The 23,887-nt window shown below is 45.1% G+C and overlaps 1 protein-coding gene across 2 annotated transcripts in view; it reads left to right on the forward strand.

Annotated features, from left to right (window-relative positions):
• Positions 1-23,887, forward strand: part of LOC141273940 (AP-1 complex subunit mu-1) — a 161,457-nt gene that overhangs the window by 106,186 nt on the left and 31,384 nt on the right. For both annotated transcript variants that reach the window (XM_073686262.1, XM_073686263.1), the window contains exons 7-10: positions 1,637-1,779; positions 3,011-3,082; positions 9,276-9,434; positions 23,730-23,855. In XM_073686262.1, the coding sequence (XP_073542363.1) occupies positions 1,637-1,779; positions 3,011-3,082; positions 9,276-9,434; positions 23,730-23,855 (500 nt within the window). The remainder of the gene's footprint in view (positions 1-1,636; positions 1,780-3,010; positions 3,083-9,275; positions 9,435-23,729; positions 23,856-23,887) is intronic.

The following is a 23,887-nucleotide window of genomic DNA, read 5'->3' on the forward strand; positions in this document are numbered from 1 at the left end:
TAGAAACTGATTTCAAACTGATTGGCAAGTTTATGTTTGAGGAAGTCTTATATGTATGTACAGTCCTGCTCATCGTTATTGGCACCCATGAAGTTTAAATACATAATGTGGAATATCTCCTGAATAAAAATAATCAAGTGAAACCGTTTTTTGTATAGAGCAGTAGTGTGCAAAAGGGCAACTGATAACCAATAATTTAAAACCAAAAACAATGGGAGGGAAAAATAGAGAAACCTAAAGCATGCTGTGTCACTGGTATTGTCACCCTTTACATTAATTTAGTATGGAAACACATTTTGACTCACCTATAGTAAATCACAAAAGAGATTCACCTGTGAGTAATTTTCGGTGCCCATGTGACATGAATTAGCCAGTGAATGATGACTTCAGTGTTTTAAAAAGCCACATGGTTCCTTTGTCACAATGATGAAGACAAAGGAGCTGTCTGAGGACATCAGAACTGCTATCATTAGCAAACACAAGACTTCCAAAGGGTATGAGGCCATCTCCAAAAACCTTGGTATCCCAGTTTCAACAGTGCTCAATGTTATTAAATTTGCCAAGCATGGAATCGTCAAGAACCTCCCTGGATGTGGGGGAGAGGAAAATTGACAAGAGATGTCTTCGAAGGTTGGTGCGAATGGTGTAAAAAATACCATGTCAAACATCCAAAGACCTGGAGGCCAACCTGGAACAGTCTGGGATCATGGTTTCAACAAGTACCATATTAAGAACACTAAACCAAGCATAGCTTTATGGTCGAAGGCCAAGGAAGAAATCATTACTGAAGAAAAGACATAAAAAGGAACGACTAATCTTTGCCAAAGAGTACCTTGACAAACCACAATCCTTCTGGGAAAATGTTCTGTGGACAGATGAAATAAAAATAGAGCTTTTTGGCAATGCAAAGCAACAATTTGTTTACAGACGGATCAATGAAGCTTATAAGGAAAAGAACACCTTACCAACAGTTAAGCATGGTGGAGGATCCATAATGCTGTGGGGTTTCTTTGCTGTGTCTGGCACTGGAGGCCTTGACTATATCACAGGAATTATGAAATCAGTGAATTATCAAGATATTTTAAAGCAAAATGTCCTACCCAGTGTAAGAAAACTTTGAGTTGCAGATCATGGGTCCTCCAGCAAGACAATGACCCAAAGCACACATCCAAAAGATGTAAAGTACTATGTTGGCGCTATAAAAATAAAAATTATTATTATAACCCTGCAAACATTCAAGAGCTTGAACAAACTGCAGAGGAAGAGTGGGAGAAAATTCCTGCTGAGAAGTGCAAGAAGCTTATAGATGGCTACAAGAAACATTTGGAGGCTGTCGGCAATGCTAAAGTGTGTGCAATCAAGTATTAATTAGGGGTACCTTTATTGCTGCACCTGCTGTTTATTCTGTTTCTTCTTTGAAATTGCAACATGGAAGTTGAAAAATGTTTTATTGTTGTATTACTTTGGTCCACTAATTAAAAAATCCTGAAGATATAACTTTGGTACATTTTAATTTATTTGTGAAGATATTGTGCAGTCTATGAAAATAAAGAAGACTAGCCAATAATGGTGAGCAGCACTGTATGTAGCTCTGCAAACATACTGTAGATGACTTATATGATTTTTGCCCCCTTAGGTGGAAAGAGCAAGTCTGTGGAACTAGAAGATGTCAAATTCCACCAATGTGTGCGTTTATCCAGATTTGAAAATGACCGAACAATATCTTTCATTCCTCCAGATGGGGAGTTTGAGCTCATGTCTTATCGCCTGAACACTCATGTAAGTGCCCTCGTATTGTATACATGTACTGTGCGCTAGGAGAAAAGAAATTTGAGAAAATCACCTATAGGCTACATTTACATGAACATTGCTGTTTTCAGGCAAGTCACTTCTGATGTGTCTGGGTCCAAGTTGCATTTTCTACCTGGTTTATCATTGCACTTTAGGGCTTGTGAAGAGTATAACTCGGATGCGTGCTATCCGTCGTTTTGATGGATAGCACTCATCCCCATGTTATTCAATGAGGCTGTGCACGTGTCTACCTTTTTTTTCCGTTGCTGAGGATAAAAATCACAGCATACACTGTTTGCCTCTGATAATCAGATGGCACACTCCCATTCGTGTCTATGGGTCCATGGAAAACACTTTGACATCATAGTCTGATCAGAGTCTTAGGCTGCGTTCACACATTGCGTATTTCCCTGCGTTTTTTTACGCTGTGTATTTTCCTGCTTTTTTTACCTGCGATTTTTTAAGCAGGTAAAAAAAGCACCTCCATTCACACACTGCGTAAAAAAGCGCAGCAAAAAGCGCAGTGTGAAAATGAAGGGTGACATGTGTAATGTCTGTGTCTGTGTGTCGTGTGTGTACTGTCTGTGTCTATGTGTCCTGTGTGTGTCCCTAGCAGTGTATGTACAGACTATGGATACTCACCTACCCGATGGATGAGAGACGCGTCTGCTCCGTCCCGCGCTTGCAGCATCTGCCGTGAAGCGATCAGCTGACTGTCACGTGACCGGCTTGTAATCAGCTGACCGGCCGGTTACAAGCTGTTTAGCTAACAGCTGATCGGCTCACCGGCAGATGCTGGAAGCGCGGGATTGGAGCGGACCGGACGCCTCTCCCCTGACATCGGGTAGGTGAGTATCCATCCTGCGCCTCCGTAAAAAAGCGATGGAATTACGCAGTGTGTGAACACCGCTGCGTAATTCCATCACTTATAATGGGCACAATAGAGAGAAAGCGCAGGACGCAGTTGCGTAAAGAATTGACATGCCAATTCTTTACGCAGCTGAGCTTTCCCGCTGCGTAAAATTACACAGTGTCTGAACGGCAAAGTGAATTTCCCATTCACTTTGCTGGCAGACACAAAGCACATTGCGTATTTTCGCGCGCTTTTTGAAAATAAGCAATGTGTGAACGCTGCCTTATTCGTATAATCGGGCTGATTTTCTCGGATGTGGCACCTGCCCTTAGAAATAACATTTTAGCTTTATTTTCACCCATTTAGGTGAAGCCACTCATCTGGATTGAATCTGTAATCGAAAAACATTCCCACAGCCGTATTGAATACATGATCAAGGTTGGTACATGTAATCTCAAAATATTTGGTTTAAAGAGTACTGAGGCAGTAGTGCCTACTGCGGCATCACCATCGATTGCAGAAAAGATGGCCGAGAATTGTACAAGCTGGGAGGAGGGAGCATACAGCTCCTGCTTGAGTGAGTGCACAGGGCAGAGTACAAATTAAATCGAAAGGCATAGTCTTTCTATTGAATCCATACTCTGCTCTTCATATGACCCCCACCAGCAGGCATCTAAAGTGCTCATGAACTGTAACAAGAAAAGCTTAAAAATGTAGCTACTTTTTAAGTCTCTGTCCACAATGCCTACATTACATATGTACTGTATGTTATTTTTTTCATCCCATCTGCTTGGGAAATCTTTTGGTGTATGCACTGCACTTGTACATTGTGTGGTGTGAACACCACCTAATTTATCAAAACACTTGTTCATACTGTAAAAGCTAATGAAAACCATGCATAAAGTAAAGCTGGCCATACACCTACACATGGCTGCATACAGCTGACATCGGTCTCTACCAAATCTGCCATACATATGAACATTCAGCTTGGGCTGAGCGCTCATGTGCTTTTAATGGGGAAAGTGGAAAAATGCTCTGTGTTTATAGCTCTTGACAGCTTATCCAGTGGAGGGTTCAAACGACCTGGCCCTTATGATGTTGGGGGAGAGTCAGGAGGACCACACATTCAATGATCAGCCAATATCTACAGGTTCAACCATCTTTGATGTATATTGGGGCCTTAAAGAAGTTGTCGACTACTTTTTATAATGGCCCCAATGTCCCCCAATGTATTTAGCCTGTGCCGACATGTTTTTGTAAATACCTTTAGTTGTTTTTATTGCCTTTGAACGGCGCTATCGCTGGCCGCTCACAGGCATCATGTAACCCCCGACTGATGTCACGTCAAGTGAGGCGTGACCCCGCGATGGAGGCTGGGCTGTGGGTGGGGTTACTCCGCTTGTCACACCCAGCATCCACTGCGCGCTTTCCCTCTCCTGTATTCATTGGGAAAGTGCGCTGTGGATGCTGGGTGTGACGCGTGGAGTAAGCCTGCCCACAACCCAGCAGCCACCATGGGGTAACCCTGCATCACAGACGTCACGTCAAGTGAGGCGTGACATCAGCGGAAGAAAGCCGTCTGCAGCCGGGGGTCACGTGATGCCTGTGAGCGGCCAGCGATAGTGCCATTCACAGGCAATAAAGACCACAAAAACAGTTATGGGCACAGGGTAAATACATTGGGGCCATTATAAAAAGTAGTGGACAACTTCTTTAAGTATACTTGCAATAGCAAATCTTTTGTTGTTTATGACAGTACAATTTACCCTGTGGTATAGATGAACATTCTAATGTTGAAATATAGAAAAATATATGTTTTGTATTGTATTATATAGGCGGATTTGTGACGCTGAAAAACCCAACATGTGTGACCATAGCCTAAGGCTATTTTTATGCAGATTTTATTCGATATTCTGCAACAAGATCCACACCCCATACTTGTGAATGGGATTTCTGCAAGCCTTTTCAGATGTATCTAAACTTTTCTGTGGTACCCACAGCACCACAACACCAATGGGTCAGACTGAAATATACGCGTAGAATTTAAACCTGTGTGAAATTAGCCCCTGAGATAAGTGTGAGTCCTTTTAATAAATGCGGAAGCATAGGAGTGTTGTATAGTAGTATTTGATTACAGTCCTCTGTTGGGTATTGATAGGAGACAACGGAACAATACATTTCTAATGAGGTGAATTGATCCATATTAAAAATTATACCTTTATTAATACTATTAAAAGGAAGTGAACTTGGTAATTCCTATCCCGCTAATATTTATACACATATCTATGTGGTGACCAAATAAAATCCAATTTTATCTTTAGAGTGCATCATTAAGGAACAATGATAGGACACCCCCTGCCTGATCTTGTTTTCAGTCCTGTTTTATATGTGACGTATTAATTGGATATTATTTGGTCACCACATAGATATATGTATAAGTATTTGTTGGATAGGAATTATCAAGTGTATTTCCTTTTTCTTTTAATAGTACTGTACTAATCCAAACTGCCATCTCAGGTGACCAAGAAAAGATGGTAAACTTGGGAAAATCACAAAAATAAATGTTTTTCACATACTGCTGTACTTGCTTTTTTCACTAAAAACACAGCAAAACCCGATGACGATGTTCACACTAGGCGGTTTTTCATCACCCAATATTTTCAATGGGTGAAAAAATGCTGAAAGAAGTGACATGCTCTATTGTGCAAAAAAACACGCAAAGTACAAAATACTTGTGAAGACCCGGGGTCTTCTGTGGGCATAATACTTCTCGGACAACTCAGGGTGAGGGTAAACAGTGTGGCAGTATTTTATTGAACCTCCAAACAGACAATAAACATATAGAACAGTCCCAGCAAATACATGAGATGGTGCAAAATTACCTAGTCTCACCCTTCCGCTGGCATGCTGGGGATTAGTTGTGAGATATGTGGCTAGGTGACCTGATTGTCCCAACCTGGATTCTTCACATCATCTCTGAGAGTTCAGCAGTGGTCAATGGAGCAGTTCTGTATTTTTACAGCCAGGGCTGTGGTCCCGAAGGCTCTCATCCTGTAGTCTCCTTTGAACAGATGCAGAGACCCCTTTTTTATAGTTAACATTTGTCCTTTCAAGCCATCATTCACAAGTCAAGGGTCAGGGATCATGATATTAACTCCTTACTGGCCGGGGGCGTATTAGTACGCCCTAGGCCATCACCCACGGTTCAGTGAGGGCTGCTGCGCTGAGCCCGCACTGAACCGGGCACATGTCAGCTGTAAGAATCAGCTGACATGTGCCCGCAACATCCGCGGGTATTAATCAGTTAAATGCTGCTGTCAATCTCTAACAGCGGCATTTAACATCGCTGTGCCGGAAGCTCGGGTCACCGAAGGGGTTGGCATGACAACCCGGGGTCTGCAGCAGACCCCTGTGGTTATGTCTCACTTGCTATGAGCGCCACCTAGTGGTCGGTGCTCATAGCTCATGAGCATTTCTGCTACACAGAGGCGATCTGTTCATCAGAGGCCTCTGGAGCCAATCAGACAGCTGCTGCTTCTAGTCTCCTATGGAGACTATAGAAGCATGCAGAAAGTGGAAAAAAAATGTTTTTAAAAATATGAAAAAAATAAAAAAAAATAAAGTTTAAATCATCCCATTCAAAATATTTGGTATCGCCGCGTTCAGAATCGCCCGATCTATCAAAATAAAAAAAGAATTAATCCGATCGGTAAACGGCGTAACGAGAAAAAAATTCTAAATGCCAGAATTACATTTTTTTGGTCGTCGCAACATTGAAATAAAATGCAATAACAGGCGATGAAAACATCACATATGCCCCAAAATAGTATAAATAAAAACGTCAGCTCGACACGCAAAAAATAAGCCCTCACTTGGCCCCAGATCTCAAAAAATGGAGACGCTATGGGTCTCGGAAAATGGCGCCATCTTTTTTTTTTTTAAGCAAACTTTGGATTTTTTTTCACCACTTAAATAAAAAAGAACCTATGCATGTTTGGTGTCTACGAACTCGTAATGACCTGGAGAATAATAATGGCAGGACAGTTTTAGCATTCAGTGAATGTAGTAAAAAAAAAACAAAAAAAAAAAACAACCGTGGAACTGCATTTTTTTTGCAATTTCAACGGAAAATGATCCGGTCATTAAGGGGTTAATTTACAATGCTCGACTATCCACAGCTCATTTCCCCCCCCAATGTTGGCTGGCAAACACCCTACAATGGTATTTAACATATCTTGGCAAACATTCATTGTTCCGAGTCCCTGTATGGCAGACGATACATTGTAAGAGCGGATATAAGATGTAGATAACAGCCATTCATCAATCACCAATATCACCTCAAGTCATGAGCATTCAGGTTGAGGCTGTGTGCCCACGATGTGTTTTTCAAGCGTTTACGCTGTGGAATTTCCGCAGCGTAAACGCTTGGGAAACGCTTGGTAACCTTCCCCCATGGTCTCCAATGCAATTCCGCACTTTCAATGCCCATGATGCGGATTTTTCCGCAGCGTTTATGCTGCACTCAAAAATCCGCAGCATGTCCATTAATTTTGCGGAAGCGCTGCGTTTTCGCCGCCATTGACTTGCATTAGAACGCGCCAATTCCGCAAGACTGCATCTGTACTTGCGTAATTGGCGCGTTCTAATGTGCGGATGGTACCCGGGTGTGGAGGACAGGAGAGTCTCCTCCACACCAAGGTACCATAAAAAAAAGAAGAAAATAAAAAATAAAGATTTTATTCACCTTCCGACGGCCCTCGGACTCCTTCTCATCGCTTGCCGACAGATCGCGCAGGACTGAAGGACCTGCGGTGACGTCACAGTCATGTGACGGCAGGTCTTTCAGTACAGCGTAGCGCGATCTGCCGGCAGCCAACACAGGAGCGCAGCAAGACTCAGGGGCCATCGGAAGGTAAGTATTAGGTTTCTTTTTTTATTTTTAACCACTCTCTCGGGTCACACTATATAAATCCATGCTGTTTGCATGGATTTATATATTGTGACCTAGTTGTCACAAGCACTTTCCAAGTGATGCTAATCGCTTGGAAAGCGCTTGTCAATCCACATGCGGAAATGTCAGTGAAGAACGCTTCATTTCCGCATGTCCCTGGCAGGAAAACGCATGTACAATCCGCATGTACAATCCGCATGTACAATCCACATGTACAATCCACATGTACAATCCACATGTACAATCCGCATGTACAATCCGCATGTACAATCCGCATGTACAATCCGCATGTGTTCTTTCTGCCAGGGAGATGCAGAAACGCTCAGGAAAAAATCCTGAGCATTTCTGCATCGTGGGCACATAGCCTAATAAGAACAATAGTCTGTTGAGCAACCAAAGAAAAACAAAGGTTAAAAAAGGCAACATGAAAGTAAAGGTATATTGCTCTTGGCCATCAGACAGTATGTCTGGCATAATTAAGAAGAAAAGCTGTGTCGTCACAATACTGATTACACAAAAAACAATGTGTGTGCATACGATTTCTGAAATCTCAGACTTTGCTGGTACTGTAAAATGCAGCTGAAAGTTTGCATAAAAAAAACTCCAAAAAAAACCACACTGTAAAAACGCAGTGTGCACATACCCCAAGTCTATTACCTCCCACAACGGAACATTAAAAACACCTGTGTGTTTTTTTTTCTGCCATTTATCCATATGGTCTGAGTGGCTTTTTTTGTTATTTTATCTTCACATTTTTCCAAAAGTTTTTATAGTGTTAAAAAATCTGTGGAAGAAAACCCAGCATACTGCAGTTAAACACCACAAACCAAGTCTATGTATATGTGAACATTTAGCATAGATTCCTGTCCTGATTTGCTATAAACCTTTAACTTATAACTGTGCTGCGTCTTTAGACTGTCTAATCTAAGGTCCCACCACCCATTGGTTGGTTTACTTTGTGTTCAAGATTTTTCCCTAAATTTTAGTGCAATATTTGCGCACTTTGTCACATTTCAAATTACACCAATTTCCAGTAATCTACAAACTTTTCCAGCAAGGTTATTTCCCTATGTCAAACGAAGAGTATAAAGGGCCAAAACCAGGTGAGGAACAATCAGAGAAAAGGTGTAATAGAAACAAGTCACCAATTCTGCATTTATCACCCACTCCTGGTTTTGGCTCCCACTCCTGAGAAAAAATACTGACTGAATACTGACTAAATACTGGTAGTGTGTTAATAAGTGTGTTAGAAGGAAGGCCTGTAGGACAATTTTTTTGGCTCTATTTAATTTAGTTTAGTAAATCTTCCCCAAAGTGTGAAATCAGCCTAATGGTATGAAGACGGTGGTGAGGTATTGCATGCTAAATCCATCTTTAGGGCATGCAAGTGTTTCCCAATCTTATTACCCAATTATATGAAAAGTTTTCTTCAAACATTTTACAGTTGTATAGATGAGATCCTAAAGGATAGAACGTTCTTGGGATGTATTTTATATGAAGTTTTTCTTGATCATTGACCAATTCTGTGTAATGTGAGGAATAACAGGTCTCATTTCAGTGATGCTCCTTCGGTACGTAATTCAGAAGTTTTGTGGCGTGCACAACACTCTTTTATGGGTGTTTTGCATCATGCTTAAGTAATTTGCATATTTCTCTTCTCTTCTTTTTTTTTTTTCATAGGCCAAAAGCCAATTCAAGCGCCGATCCACTGCCAACAATGTGGAAATTCACATTCCAGTCCCAAATGATGCCGATTCTCCCAAGTTCAAAACCACAGTTGGTAGTGTAAAATGGGTGCCAGAAAATAGTGAGATTGTGTGGTCAATAAAGTCTTTCCCGGTAAGAAACGATTCAATATTGGCTGCATTTCTAGATTACTCTGATTTAAGTATCAGATTTCTTTGGCTGGTATTACTAAGTATTATTTTTGACTATGACAGCTAGTCAGGTGTGGACTAGGTATCTTATAATAATTCATTAATTAACCTCTCCAGGACTGGCTCATTTTGCGACGTAAAATGGACTCGTCACCAGGTCAAAAGTGACCAGTTTTAGGGTTTTTTTTCTTTCCATTTTTCGTCTTTTAAAATCTGCTATACGGCTCCAGAGATATAGGCCTTTTTATTTAGTGTTACGTGGTGTTATCTTTCTAAGAGGGTTTTGCTCTCAGGATTCTCTGGGAGTATATGTTTACTCTGTGAACGAACCCCCATGGTAAAGACCATAAAAATGTAGCTCTAAATAAAACGGCTCCTGTCTTTGGAACCGTAAGGCAGATTTAGAAAAAGCAAAATAAGTCATCTTCAAAATGTGAAATTCGTATTTCCTGCATAAGAGATCTAATTCATTAATGTTTGATCGACGCATTCAAGTAGCTATAATATTGTTTGATTTTTTTTTTTGTCATTGTAGCTGAATGAGGGCTTGTATTTTTGGAGAGAAGAAAAATAAGGAATTCTGCAGTTTCTTTAAAGTTGCATTTTATGATATTTATGTGCTACTATTCCGTGTTAACTTTCTTCTGTTGGTCAGAACAATTGTGGTAGTATAAAAATCATGTTTTTTCTTTGTTTTACTACTTTTGTATAGTAAATACATTGAAAAAAAATGTTTTCTTGTTAATAGCAATACAGGATTGTGGGTATATGCCTTGCCACTAGGAGGCTCGACGGTAGGTGAAAAAAAGGTGTGGGCTCCGCCTAGTGGACTATACCCTCTCCTTAGGCAACTCCACTTTGGCTTAATGTTCCTAAGAAGCAAACTTGTCCTGTATCAAGTCTTCTGCGCAGTATTTCTCTTTTCCCAGTGATAGCACCACGGAGGGGATCTGCCATTCAAAGACCGGAAACCTGCAGAATAAAAGCACGGTACCTCTCCCTTGCATCAGTTGGTTTCCTGTTCTTGACAGATGATCCTTCAGTAGGCATCGAAAGACAAGAAGATGGATGTCTGTATATTTTTCCAGGCCCGGCCAGGCCGACCCAGGCAGCTGGAATACCCTTGCTTCAGCTGGTGCAGGATCCTGAAGCGCCACTGCTGGGTCCAGGGGGTCATCATGGGTGAGCGGAGGAGCGCAGTCGCAGCGCCACACTCATGGCTTCCAGCTTCTGTGTGTCCCGTCTGCACATGCATGGGGACGCGCCGGAGGCGCCTCCTGATGACTCGATCACCGGGGTCACGTTACCTGAAGCCGTTTCCGGCGATGGATCCGGGAAACGCAGAGGGGACGCGCTGGGGGCTGGTTCCGCTTTTAAAAGGCGGTTGAAACACCAGGAAGGCGTTCTCTTCTGTACAGCTTCTGGCCATCCCTTCATAGGCTGGAGGTATCTAAGGAGCCAGAAGAACAGCAGCAGCACCCGAGACAGCGGCAACAGCAAAAGGTGCGGCAGCATGAAGATTCCCAGACAACTTTACGGCATTGTGAGCGTGGCAGCTGACGTTCGGGTGGAAGAAACAGCAGGTCTGTTCAGCAAAACAGAGGCCCCAGCATGGAGATCGATCAGCCGATATGATCCCTCCTCCAAATCTGGTACCCCTGATTGCTTCTGATTGGTAAATGATCTTTGTAAAAGTTCACTTTGTAATAGGGGTCCCCCTTTCTCCTCATTTGTTTTAGGAAAGAAAGTGTGTAGCGAAAGCAAAGCACAGGGTTTGTGTGCTCTGTGGGAAAAGAGTTGCCCGTTGCATGGGAGAAAAAACTATGCCAGTCATACATCAAACAGATGCTATGTGAGGAAAATCCTAATTTTGCCTCCTAATTGAGATCAATAATTAAATCGGAGATCAAAAATTCCATTAAATCCCTATCCCATGGGGGTAGTAGGGATAAAAAACATAAGTCTAGGAGCCCAGAATCTTAGTTTTCCAGTAATTTGGAGGAGGAAGGTGAACAGAGGGACACGGGTTCATCTGCTTCATCTTCATCGTCATCAGAAGAGGACTTTGGAGGGTGCTACTGCTTTCCCAGTGGAAGAAACATAAACTTGTTAAAGCCATTAGATCCACAATGGGGGTAGAATATCCACGACTGGAAAAGTCTGTACAAGACATAATGTTCAGCGGTCTAGAGCAGAAGAAGCGCCGATCATTCCCTCTTAATGAAAAAATCCAGTCCCTTATTAAAAGAGAATGGAAAAATCCATCCCGCCCGTCTTTTTAAAGGAAGTATCCTTTTGACTATTCATCCTCCTCATCCTGGGACAAAGCGCCAAAATTAGACGTAGCAATAGCTAAGGTCTCTAAAAAGTTTGCCCTACCCTTTGAGGACATGGGGGTATTGAAAGATCCCCTAGATAAAAAGGCGGATGCCTTCCTTAAGGGTTCCTAGGAAGCTTCGGGCAGGGATCTGAAGCCAGCTGTAGCAGCAACCTGCACGGCAAGGTCATTAATGTTGTGGCTAGATCATTTAGAGAAACTGCTCCAGGACAAGGTATCTAGGAATAAAGTGTTAGACATCATTACTTGCGGATGCTTCTGCCGATTCGGTTAGGCTAGCAGTTAGGTCGGCAGCTTTTTCTAATGCCGCTCGTAGGGCCATCTAGCTAAAATGTTGGCCCAGGGATCTTCAAACTAAATCTAAAGTCTGCTCCATTCCCTGTGAGGGGGAATTTTTGTTTGGGCCAGCATTGGATGATATTATTGAAAAGGCTGGTGATTGTAAGAAGAGATGCCTGAACCTCTCTATCCCCTCATATAAGAAGTCTTTTCGGAGCAGGAAATTTATTCGGAGGAGACCCCCCAGAGATCAGGACAAGTGGGAGGATCAAAGGAAAATAGGTAGAGGCTTTCTATCTGGAACCCTATCCCATGACAATAAAAAGCCCTCCCAGTGATGTTTTTCCCCAAGACTATCCCTCTTCCTCACTGCCTGGAAAAGTATTTCCCGCAGCTCCTGGACACTAGGCTTAATAAGACAGGCCTAAAATTGGAATTTCAGACAGTTTCCCATCCAAACTTCACCAAGACACCTCTGCGGTCTTCACCAGAGGAACAACTAGCCCTATAATTCTGGATTTAGTAAGCAAAGCAGTACTCCAGGAGGTTCCCTTCCAGGAAAAAGGGAAAGTATTTTATTCCCGGTTATTTATGGTAAAAAAGCCGGATGGAGCTATCAGGACAATCCTCAACCTGAAAAGGTTGAACAAATTCCTGAGGATTCAGACTTTCAAAATGGAGTCAATCAAGACAGTTGTAAAAATTCTCTTTCCAGATTGTTTTGACAGTCCTAGGACCCAAGGAATGCGTTTTATCATGGTCCCATACACAAGGATTACCAAAAGTTCATCAGGGAAGCGGTTTCCATAAATGGGATAATCGGGCACTTTCAGTACAAAGCCCTTCCATTCGGCCTAGCAATAGCTCCTTGGGTGTTTACCAAACTGATTGCGGAAGTAATGGCGCACCTGCGGGAGAAAGACGTCCTGATTATTCCTCATCTAGACGACTTTTTGATAGTGGGCAACTCAGTCCAGCACTGCAGAAATCAGCTGGAAGGAGTCGTGACTTCCTTGATATGCTTAGAAGGGCTCTTAAACTTAAAAAGCAAACATCGAGCAAAAATACATACAGGAGTTCCTCAGACTCAAATTGGGCTCCAAAAAGCAGGAATGTCTCCTTCCAGAAGGAAAAATAGAAATGATTGTCAGACAGGTATCACAGGCATTGAAACCCCCCTCCACGACCCTGCGGAAAGCCATGTCCCTCCTGGGTTCCCTGACCTCTTGTATCCTGGCGATACTGTCGGCCCAGATTCTCACCAGGAAACTACAATGGGACGTCTGAGAAAGCAAGATTTCCCTTGGAGGGCGACTAGAAGGGCAGATGACTCTGTCTTCAAGAACTACTCATTCTCTGGGTTGGTGGCTAAAGGTAGAGAAGCTAGCCAGAGGAGTTCCTTGAGTAAACAGGATTACTCGAGTGGTGACTACAGATGCAAGCCCCAGGGGTTGGGGGGTTCATCTAAAAGATATAATAGGCCAGGGGTTTTGGACAGGAGACCAGATAGTTGTCTCATTGAACATGAAGGAACTATTGGCAGTGGAACATGCTTTTGGGAGAGCTCTTAAATTCCCTTCAGGGCCACCATGTAAGGGTGTTTTCAGAAAATCAAGTAGTGATTGCTTATCTGAACCATCAAGGCGAAACCCGTTCCAGACCCTTAATGGAAGTAGCAGGCCGCTTTTTTCAGGAAGCGGAAGTCAATCTCTTGTCACTAACAACACTCCACATAAAAAGAAATGAAAAATTACAGAGCTGATTTTCTGAGCCGAAAACAGTTAAGACAGGGCGAATAGGTATTGGAACAACCCTTATTCGATCAGCTGGTGAATATGTGGGGCCTTCCGGTCATAGACCTTTTTATCAACAGTCCGAACTAAACAGTAATAGTTTTGTTCCATAGATCCCAGGGGGAGCCCGGGGGCTCTAAATGCCTTCCTGATTCCATGGGATCACAGTCTGGCCTATGCCTTTCCCCAGTTATTTTGATTACAGCAGTCCTAAGAAAGATCAGAGAGGACAGAGCAAAAGTTGTACTGCTCGCCCCCTTTTGGCCACGAAGGACATGGTTCTTCTGGTTAAAGATGATGTCAGTCACCGACCCCTGGGTGCTCCCAGATTTTCCGGATCTTCTCTCCCTGGGGCCGGTGTATCATCGTCAGGTAACATATCTGCATTTGACGGCTTGGAATTTGAGAGGGCTCTTCTGAGGGACAGAGGTTTTTCTCCTAATTTGATTTCTACTCTACTTCAAAGTAGGAAGGCGGTCACCACTAAGGCTTATGGGAAATCCTGGAGGAAGTATCTCCACACCTCAGGGGGTACAAGTTACTGCCATCCTCGAGTTTCTGCAAAGGGGATTAGACCCGGGCCGTTTTACCAGTACTCTATAAAAGTCCAAGTTTTTGCCCTAGGAGCCATTTATAATTACGATTTAGCAAGGAATCATTGGATCTCGAGGTTTATTAGGGCCTCCGCTAGACCTATGCCTATTTTTAGTCAGAAATTGTCCCCTTGGGACCTGAATTTGATTCTGACAGCCTTAACCAACTCTCCAATTGAGCCTTTAGATTCAACATCTGTTTAGATCCTCTCACTTAAGACAGCTCTACTAGTGGCATTAACATTGGCCCGCAGGGTTAGCAGGCCCTCCCTTTACACAAACTTTGGATGATAGGCTGGGTCTGGTTTAACAATGACCCTGTAATGCACGCGCCCGGACTGACTGGCGTGTGCGTGATTAGTGATTCCACTGTGCCATGAACCGGAGAGTGCCTGGAGGGGCGTAACTAAGTATCTGCCCGATCCGACCAAGGTCGCACGACTGCATACGACGCCAGTGCACCAGGGAGGAACCGAGTAGGGGGACCTGTTGCCACTCCAGGTCAGACCCCGAACACGGCTGTTGACCCACACCGGGGAATACAAGAACAGGCAGGCTAGAGCGCAGGCTGGGTAGGGTCCAGTACAGACTGGGAGACTGGTTCAGAGCCGCAGATGCGGTAGACAAGGCTGAGCAGAGCGAAACCGCAGATCCGGTAGACAAGGCTGAGCAGAGCGAAACCGCAGACGCGGTGGACAAGGCTGAGCAGAGCGAAACCGCAGACGCGGTGGACAAGGCTGAGCAGAGCAAAACCGCAGACGCGGTAGACAAGGCTGAGCAGAGCGAAACCGCAGATCCGGTAGACAAGGCTGAGCAGAGCGAAACCGCAGACGCGGTAGACAAGGCTGAGCAGAGCGAAACCGCAGACGCGGTGGACAAGGCTGAGCAGAGCGAAACCGCAGACGCGGTGGACAAGGCTGAGCAGAGCAAAACCGCAGACGCGGTAGACAAGGCTGAGCAGAGCAAAACCGCAGACGCGGTGGACAGGGCTGAGCAGAGCAAAACCGCAGACGCGGTGGACAAGGCTGAGCAGAGCGAAACCGCAGACGCGGTGGACAAGGCTGAGCAGAGCGAAACCGCAGACGCGGTGGACAAGGCTGAGCAGAGCAAAACCGCAGACGCGGTAGACAAGGCTGAGCAGAGCAAAACCGCAGACGCGGTGGACGGGGCTGAGCAGAGCAAAACCGCAGACGCGGTGGACGGGGCTGAGCAGAGCAAAACCGCAGACGCGGTGGACGGGGCTGAGCAGAGCAAAACCGCAGACGCGGTGGACGGGGCTGAGCAGAGCAAAACCGCAGACGCGGTGGACGGGGCTGAGCAGAGCAAAACCGCAGACGCGGTGGACGGGGCTGAGCAGAGCAAAACCGCAGACGCGGTGGACGGGGCTGAGCAGAGCAAAACCGCAGGCGCGGTGGACGGGGCTGAGTAGAGCAAAACCGCAGGCGCGGTGGACGGGGCTGAGTAGAGCAAAACCGCAGGCGCGGTGGACGGGGCTGAGTAGAGCAAAACCGCAGGCGCGGTGGACGGGGCTGAGCAGAGCAAAACCGCAGGCGCGGTGGACGGGGCTGAGCAGAGCAAAACCGCAGGCGCGGTGGACGGGGCTGAGCAGAGCAAAACCGCAGGCGCGGTGGACGGGGCTGAGCAGAGCAAAACCGCAGGCGCGGTGGACGGGGCTGAGCAGAGCAAAACCGCAGGCGCGGTGGACGGGGCTGAGCAGAGCAAAACCGCAGGCGCGGTGGACGGGGCTGAGCAGAGCAAAACCGCAGGCGCGGTGGACGGGGCTGAGCAGAGCAAAACCGCAGGCGCGGTGGACGGGGCTGAGCAGAGCAAAACCGCAGGCGCGGTGGACGGGGCTGAGCAGAGCAAAACCGCAGGCGCGGTGGACGGGGCTGAGCAGAGCAAAACCGCAGGCGCGGTGGACGGGGCTGAGCAGAGCAAAACCGCAGGCGCGGTGGACGGGGCTGAGCAGAGCAAAACCGCAGGCGCGGTGGACGGGGCTGAGCAGAGCAAAACCGCAGGCGCGGTGGACGGGGCTGAGCAGAGCAAAACCGCAGGCGCGGTGGACGGGGCTGAGCAGAGCAAAACCGCAGGCGCGGTGGACGGGGCTGAGCAGAGCAAAACCGCAGGCGCGGTGGACGGGGCTGAGCAGAGCAAAACCGCAGGCGCGGTGGACGGGGCTGAGCAGAGCAAAACCGCAGGCGCGGTGGACGGGGCTGAGCAGAGCAAAACCGCAGGCGCGGTGGACGGGGCTGAGCGGGCAGGAACCGCCGAAGCGGTAAACAAAGACAAAGCAAAGGGGACAGGGCTCTGTTCACACGGAACAGACTGGAAAAGAAAGGCAGAACCAGATACACACAAGGTACTTGCAAAGAAGTAGCGAAAGGACTCCAGCTCACAAACGTAAGTACAATGACAACGAGTAGAAGTTAGGTGCAGGTTCAGACTCTACAGAAAAAGGGAGCAAACGGACATAAAGACAAAACAGATTAGAAGCTAGGAGACAGTTCAGACAAGAACAGTTACTGAAGCGAGATACAGGAGCGAGTCTGGGTATGCGGCCCCAGAGGGCGGGACGAAAAGGCTAAGAGCGAGTTCACACGGGCCTGGAATTACAGTCTCCAGGAAAGGCAGAAAGACAGCTGGCTAGAGTGCACAGACAGGACACAGTTCAGACACGGGAACTGATACTGCAAGGCAGGAAACATAGACAGGACCTGGCACATCAGTGACAAGAAGCCAACTGACAGAACAAGATGCTCAGGCATGGATTCCAAAGAGGAGCTGGTTTAAATACCAGGTGACAGACAGCAATAGGCTGAGGACGCATTAGGGGTGTGTCTGCAGCAGCTACAAGAAACAGGAAGTTCGGCGGGCGTCGCCCTAAGCAGCCAGAGCAGAGTAAAGCAGACAGTATGGAAAGAAGCCAGAGTGGCAGTCTGGACTGGAAATCAAGTGCGCGCTCTTGCACAGTGGGAGATGGACCACTATGCAAGGATGCCGCCAGGTATGTTACAGACCCTATCTACCTAAGGTTGCGTGACGTTTTCATAGATCCCAGGAAGTAGGCCTTCCATCCTTTTGTTACAACCCCAAAAATACTATAGAAGGGAAGCTTCATATATTAGATGTAAGAAGGTGTCTGGTTCAGTACTGATCAGCCACTCAGATTTGTAGAAAGGCCAGGTCTCTGTCTGTTTTCAGGGAACTAGAAAGGGGCTCAAGGCCTCAAAAAGAAAGCACTTTAGCAAGGTGGATTAAGGAGGCCATCACTCTAGCCAAGTGGGAATGTCGTTCCAGAAGGATTAAGAGCGCACTCAACAAGAGCCGTGCCAGGAGTGTCGCACCTTTGGGTAGCCTCACTAAGTGCGATGTTTATGTCTATAAGTCAATTCTCAGCCATCTAGGCATTCCAAGAGATTTCGCTCCTTCTGCAGCTCCTCTTCCCACAGAGGCACCTGGCAGAACTCGTTCTAGTCTAAACCTTCCAAGCTTACCAGTGTCAAGGGCATGAAGCCTTGCACTTTCAGGTCTACTAATGCATATAGATATTTCCCCACTCGTATCATTTTCTCAGGTGGGGGGATGTCTTCTTTTCTTCAGCAGGTTTTGGATGGCTCATGTGGATGACACCTGGGTCAGGGAAGTGGTATCTCTGGGCTACAAGATCAAATTTGCCTCCCTCCCCCCAAACAGGATCTTTCCTTCATCTCTCAAAAGCCTGCACACTCGCTACCTTTCAAGGCATCCGTGACCTTCAGCTACAAGAAGTCTTTGTCCCGTTTCCAGATGCGGAACGTTTTCAGGGATACAGCTCCAGTCTGTTCACAGTTCCCAAAATGGATCGTGGATTTAAGAGACTCAAGAGATTTGTGTGGCTACATAGATTTCACATAGAATCCCTGCATTCCGTGATAGCATCACTGAAGCTAGGAGAAGTCCACTCTTTGCGTATCTTCACATACCCATTGCCAAGTCCCACCAGTGTTTTCTTCGCTTTGCTGTCAGTTCTCTTTATTTCCATTTTATTTCACTCCCCCCTCAGCATCCAGGGTCTTTACAAAAGTACAGAGATGACGCTCCATTTTGCCAGAAGAGTAACAATCATGCCCTATCTGGACAATCGTTTGATGCAAACTCTCTCCAGGGAGGAGAATAAAACTGGCCTCCAAATCACCTTGGATTCCTTTTGTAACTCTTCAGTTGCATCATCAACAGACAAGTCATGTCTGATGCCATCCCAGCACCTGAATTTTCTGGGCATGACCTTTAACACCCAGTGGATAAGGTCTTCCTTCCACCAGAGAAGCTCTCTCTTGTTTGAGACCAAGACCAGGTGTCTCGTTTAAGGATAGAAGCCTTGTGGTCCATCCATTCTTGTATGTGGGCTCTCAGGGTTGTCTATTTTCGAAGCTGTACCTTTTTCCCAATTTAACACTTACCCATTATCGCACTCTTCTGTCTTTCTGCAAAAAAAGTCCATGGAATCCTTGGATTGTTGTATCCATCTCCCTTTTCAAGTCCACCTAGCCCTTCTTTAGTGGTTGATACGAACTGCCCGAAATCAGAGCCGGGGCTTTCTTCCTTTAGAATGGCAAGTGGAGATGACCAATACTAGTCTCTCGGGCTGGGAAGCGATGTTAATTATTACACCACTCAGGGTCTTTGGTCTCTAGAGGTACCCCCCCCCCCCAGATCAACCATCTGGAACTGAGAGGTATCTTTCTGCCTCTATTCCATTGGTCTTCCCTCTTCGGGGACTGCCCGCTTCAAGTACAGACTGACAGTTTGACTGGGATGCCTTGCCTGAACCTCAGGGGAGCTGCAGGAGCCCTTGAAGCATGAGATAAACCACCAGGTTCTTTATCTGAACTGAGCTCCATGTTCAAGTTCTTGCCGAGGTCGACATTCTGGGTGTGAAAAACTAGGCCGTGGATTTCCCCAGTCGAGAAACTCTGGATCCAGCACAGTGGGCTCTCATCACAAAAGTCGCCAGCCATGGCTTCAGTGGGACACTGCCAATGTGGACTTCTTCGCATCCCATCCCAACCTATGTCACCTGGGCCCGAGGACCTTTGTGTTAGATGCCCTGGTCACTCCATGGGCAGAGTTCTCTCTGCTCTATCTCTACCTTCCTTTTCCTCTGTTTCCATACGTTTTCAAGTGCGTCAAGGCGTAAGACTTTCCTGCAATCCTGATTCCTCCAGACTGGCCTCGCTGGGCATGGTGTTCTGACCAATTCGCTCAATGGTCTTTCTATTTTTATTCTGACAGGGTCATTTGTTTCACCCTCCTTTGCATCAGCTGTGTTTAAGAGTGTGGCTCTTGAAGCTGAGAGTCTAAAATTCAAGGGTCTGTCTAACTCTGTTGTTCAGACAATGCTGAAAGCTCGTAAGTGCAATCTGCTAATATTTACCATCATACCTGGAGGTCCTCCTCGTGTGAAACGAGAAAATTCCATCCCATGGGTTTCTCCATCTCTAAGATTTTTTCCTTTCTTCAGTCCAGTATGGATGCAGGCCTAGGCCTTTCCTCCATGAAGGAATAGTTTACTACCCCTCTTATACTTTTTCAGCGTATGCTGGCTTTTCAGTTAATAGGTTGTGTATGACCTTTCTTCAGGGGGTGGCTCATTGCACTTGTCTCTACAGGCGTCTGGCAACCTTGTTCTGCCTGCGCTCCAGGCTATTTAAGCAAATCATAATAAGTAAATTATCACCCTTTGAGCCTTTTCACAGAATTTCTTCAAGGTTCCTTTTGTTGAAGGAGGGAGGAGGGATTTCTGGTGGTCTTAAGGCCCTGTCACACTTAGCGACGCTGCAACGATCCCGACAATGATACGACCTGTCAGGGATCGTTGCTGTGTCGCTATGTGATCGCTGGTGAGCTGTCAAACAGGCAGGCTCACCAACGATCAGGGGAGCAGCGACATCGTGGAAAGAATCTTTCCACGATGTCCTGCTCCTGGTTACGAGCCTGCTGAAGCAGGAGCAGGCTGGTAACTATGGTAAACATCGGGTTACTAGGGGCACACGCGCTCCTAGTAACCCGTTGTTTATCATGGTTACCACTCTGCTACAGTGAGCGGGAGGTTACCGCTCACCGTAGCAGGCTCGTAACCATGATAAACAGCGGGTTACTAGGTGCGCGTGTGCCCCTAGTAACCCGATGTTTACCATAGTTACCAGCCTGATCGCTGCTCCCGCTGGTCACACACAGCGATGTGTGCTGACCAGCGGGAGGGCAACGACCAAAAAATGGTCCAGGACACTTTGCAGCGATCAGCGACCTCACAGCAGGGGCCTGATCGTTGCAAAGTGTCACACAGAGCGACATCGCTGGTGAGGTTGCTGTTGCGTCACCAAAACCGTGACTCAGCAGCGATCTCGCTAGCGATCTCGCTATGTGAGACGGGGGCTTTAACCTCCACTTGTAGGCTGTGTGAGTTTGCTGCTCTTTCCTGCACTGATCCCTTCCTTATTCTTCATCAGGACAAGGTTATATTGTGCCCCATGCCATCCTTTCTTCTAAAGGTGGTTTTGGCCTTCCACATTGAGGGCAGCATCCTCCCCTCCCCTTATAGATCTATAGTCTATCCCCAGGAGCATTATCTCCAGAAGTCTCTAATAGGTCTAACTAGATCCAATTTTTTTTTTGGTTACTGAAGCCTTCCAACATTCTGATCTTCTTTTTGTGATTCCTAATGGGCCACACAAGGGTCTGTCAGCTTCCAAGATGAACAATTCCAATGGATAAGGTTAGCTATTTTGGGGGCAAAGAACAATGGCAAATCACTACCCTTTCCGGTAACTGCTCAGGGCCTCCTGGAGGGTCAGACATCAGGTCTCTGTTTCTCAAGGCTGCCACCTGGGGCTCTTTATACCTTTTTCAAATTCTACAAGAGCCACCCACTCTATGGGTTCTGCTGATGCCAACTATAAGCATAAGATGCTGAAGGCTGCTTTATTTTGGATGGCACACATGTTCAAGTGTTGTTTTTCCCCACTCATTGGGACTGCTTTAGGACATCTCAAAGTCCTATGTCCCCCAATGCTATTATCGAGAAAATTGGATTTTTGTACTTAATGTAAATTTTCTTTTTGCATGGAATACATTGGAGACGCCTCTCCCACCCTTGTCTGTTCATGAGGTTAGTTCTGGTCGCCTGTGTGTTTTTCTTCCCAGGGTTCAGGTCATTTTGTTTCCTGGTTGTTTTTCATTATGGAATTCTTACTGGTTTTGTATTACTCCCTACGGCTTTTGACACTAAACTGAGCTGCTAAATTTATAAGGAGAACTTTTTGCCCACCAGGCAGAGCAAACACTTAGGTACAAAAATAATGTCTAGCCTCCTAGTAGCAGAGCATATTACCACATTTCTGCAATTTTACAGTGAGTCCAAAAATCAATTTGTTATTGTGTAGCTATAACATTGTGTCACATATTAAGAGCCATACTTTTTACAATTTTCCAACAATGGAGCTGTAGGATGACTTATTTTTTGCATGACAAGATGTAGTTTTCAATGGTTCAATTTTCTGCTATGTATGAATTTTTGGAGACTTATTACACTTTTTGGGACGTGAAATAAACAAAAAAAAAACAACAAACAGTAGTAGTTCTATATATAATATACACACATATGCATACACACCCACACTGGGGAAAATCCACTGCCGATTTTGCGAGTTTTCCCACCTACAAAGAATGGAGAGGTCTGTAATTTTTATTGTTGGTACACAGAATCTAAAAATAAAAACGTGAAGTTATGGATGCAGTGACCTCAAAAACATGTCATTTTTAAAGGGAATCTGTCAGTAGGATCAAGTGGTCTATATGGGCATGCAGGTCATAGGAAGCGGAATTAAATGATACCTTGTTATCTGCGATCCGATGTCTTATTCCAAAGAAATCGACGTTTTTCTTATATGGGAATGAGCTGCTGTTCATATCTATGGACTGGACACTGATCTGCATGAGAATCAATGCATGACTCCAGAGCTTAGTTTATATGAAAGGGCTCGTTACCAGTGTGATATGTAATGACTAACCCTTTGCTATCCTAATCACAGACGGCTCTGGAGTGAGATCATATAAGAAAAACATGTATTTCAATTTAATCGGACCAAGGTATCATTTTATTCAACTTTCTGTGACATATACACTGCCTAGGAGGGTTGATCCTACCGATCCCATTAAGAGATGTTCATTTTATTTTTTTTTAAATTTTTCAGCCCATTAGCACCCAATGATTGCATCATGGGGGTGTCTATGGGCTTATAGAGGGAGAGCTCTCTCACTAATGACAGCGGCATATGAAGGGTTAAACTGATGTAGTCAGTGAGAATACTGATCCTGGCAGTTACTGTGTATATCAGTCGGATTGCTGCTGCTGATTGCACCGATGCACAAGCTGTACCATGCGATGATCTTGATGTATAGATCTGTCACGATGCACAAACTAGTGTGTTCGTGTTCATGATGGCCCCAAAATTAAAACTGCAACACCAAGAAAGAAAAGTATCGGCATTATGAAAATCGCAGAATGTTAAGCTTGTTGTATTGAGTATGAGCGCCGTGAACAGAAATATATGCAATTACATGCCTTGGCTGATATTAATGAAGCTATTAATGGTTGTTTGAGGAATATTCTGCCACACTGAATGCACAAGCGTACACAAATCTTCAAGATCCTCTGCTGGCAGCTCCCTTTACAATTGTTGACCAATGATGTCCCAGGTATGCTCCAGTCTGGAGATGGTACAGGCCAAGCAACATCCGGGTTGGCGTTGTCATGTTGAAAAAGCGGCTCCTGAGAAAGAAAAACAAGCCCATGTCCAATATATAAAAATAATTGTTACAGATTTCAAAATACGAAGAACACAACACTATGGGCAACACAATTTTAAATTGATTTAGTGGCCTTTTGTGATATTAAAAAAAAAATTAAAATGTGATAGAGACACTCCTTTTATTTTTCTTTACATAGTCCCCAATATTGGCAAAAAAATGTAAGAATGACTTAAATTAAGTACCATGTATTGCAAAAATTATGTTAACATTTGAGCAGGAAAACGATTTATAATAAAATTAGAGCTCTTAAACCAGCGGGTACAAAATACCTGAAAATGTGGACTAAATTTGGGAGTTGAGAATTGGCCCTGGCTTGAATTGTTTAACCACCATGATTTTGTTGTATATTATTGTAATTCGGAGAACTAAGTTGTATTTTTTTCTTTTGGTTTATGCTGTTTCAGGGTGGAAAAGAGTATCTAATGAGAGCTCATTTTGGCCTCCCGAGTGTTGAAGCTGAAGACAAAGAAGGCAAACCTCCAATAAGTGTGAAGTTTGAGATTCCTTATTTTACCACATCTGGAATTCAGGTTTGACACATCTTCAGTGGTATTTCTCTATC

Source organism: Phyllobates terribilis, unplaced genomic scaffold (genome assembly GCF_046119375.1).
Source record: "Phyllobates terribilis strain yellow unplaced genomic scaffold, ASM4611937v1 Scaffold_1__5_contigs__length_1240528914, whole genome shotgun sequence".
Taxonomy (NCBI): Eukaryota; Metazoa; Chordata; class Amphibia; order Anura; family Dendrobatidae; genus Phyllobates; species Phyllobates terribilis.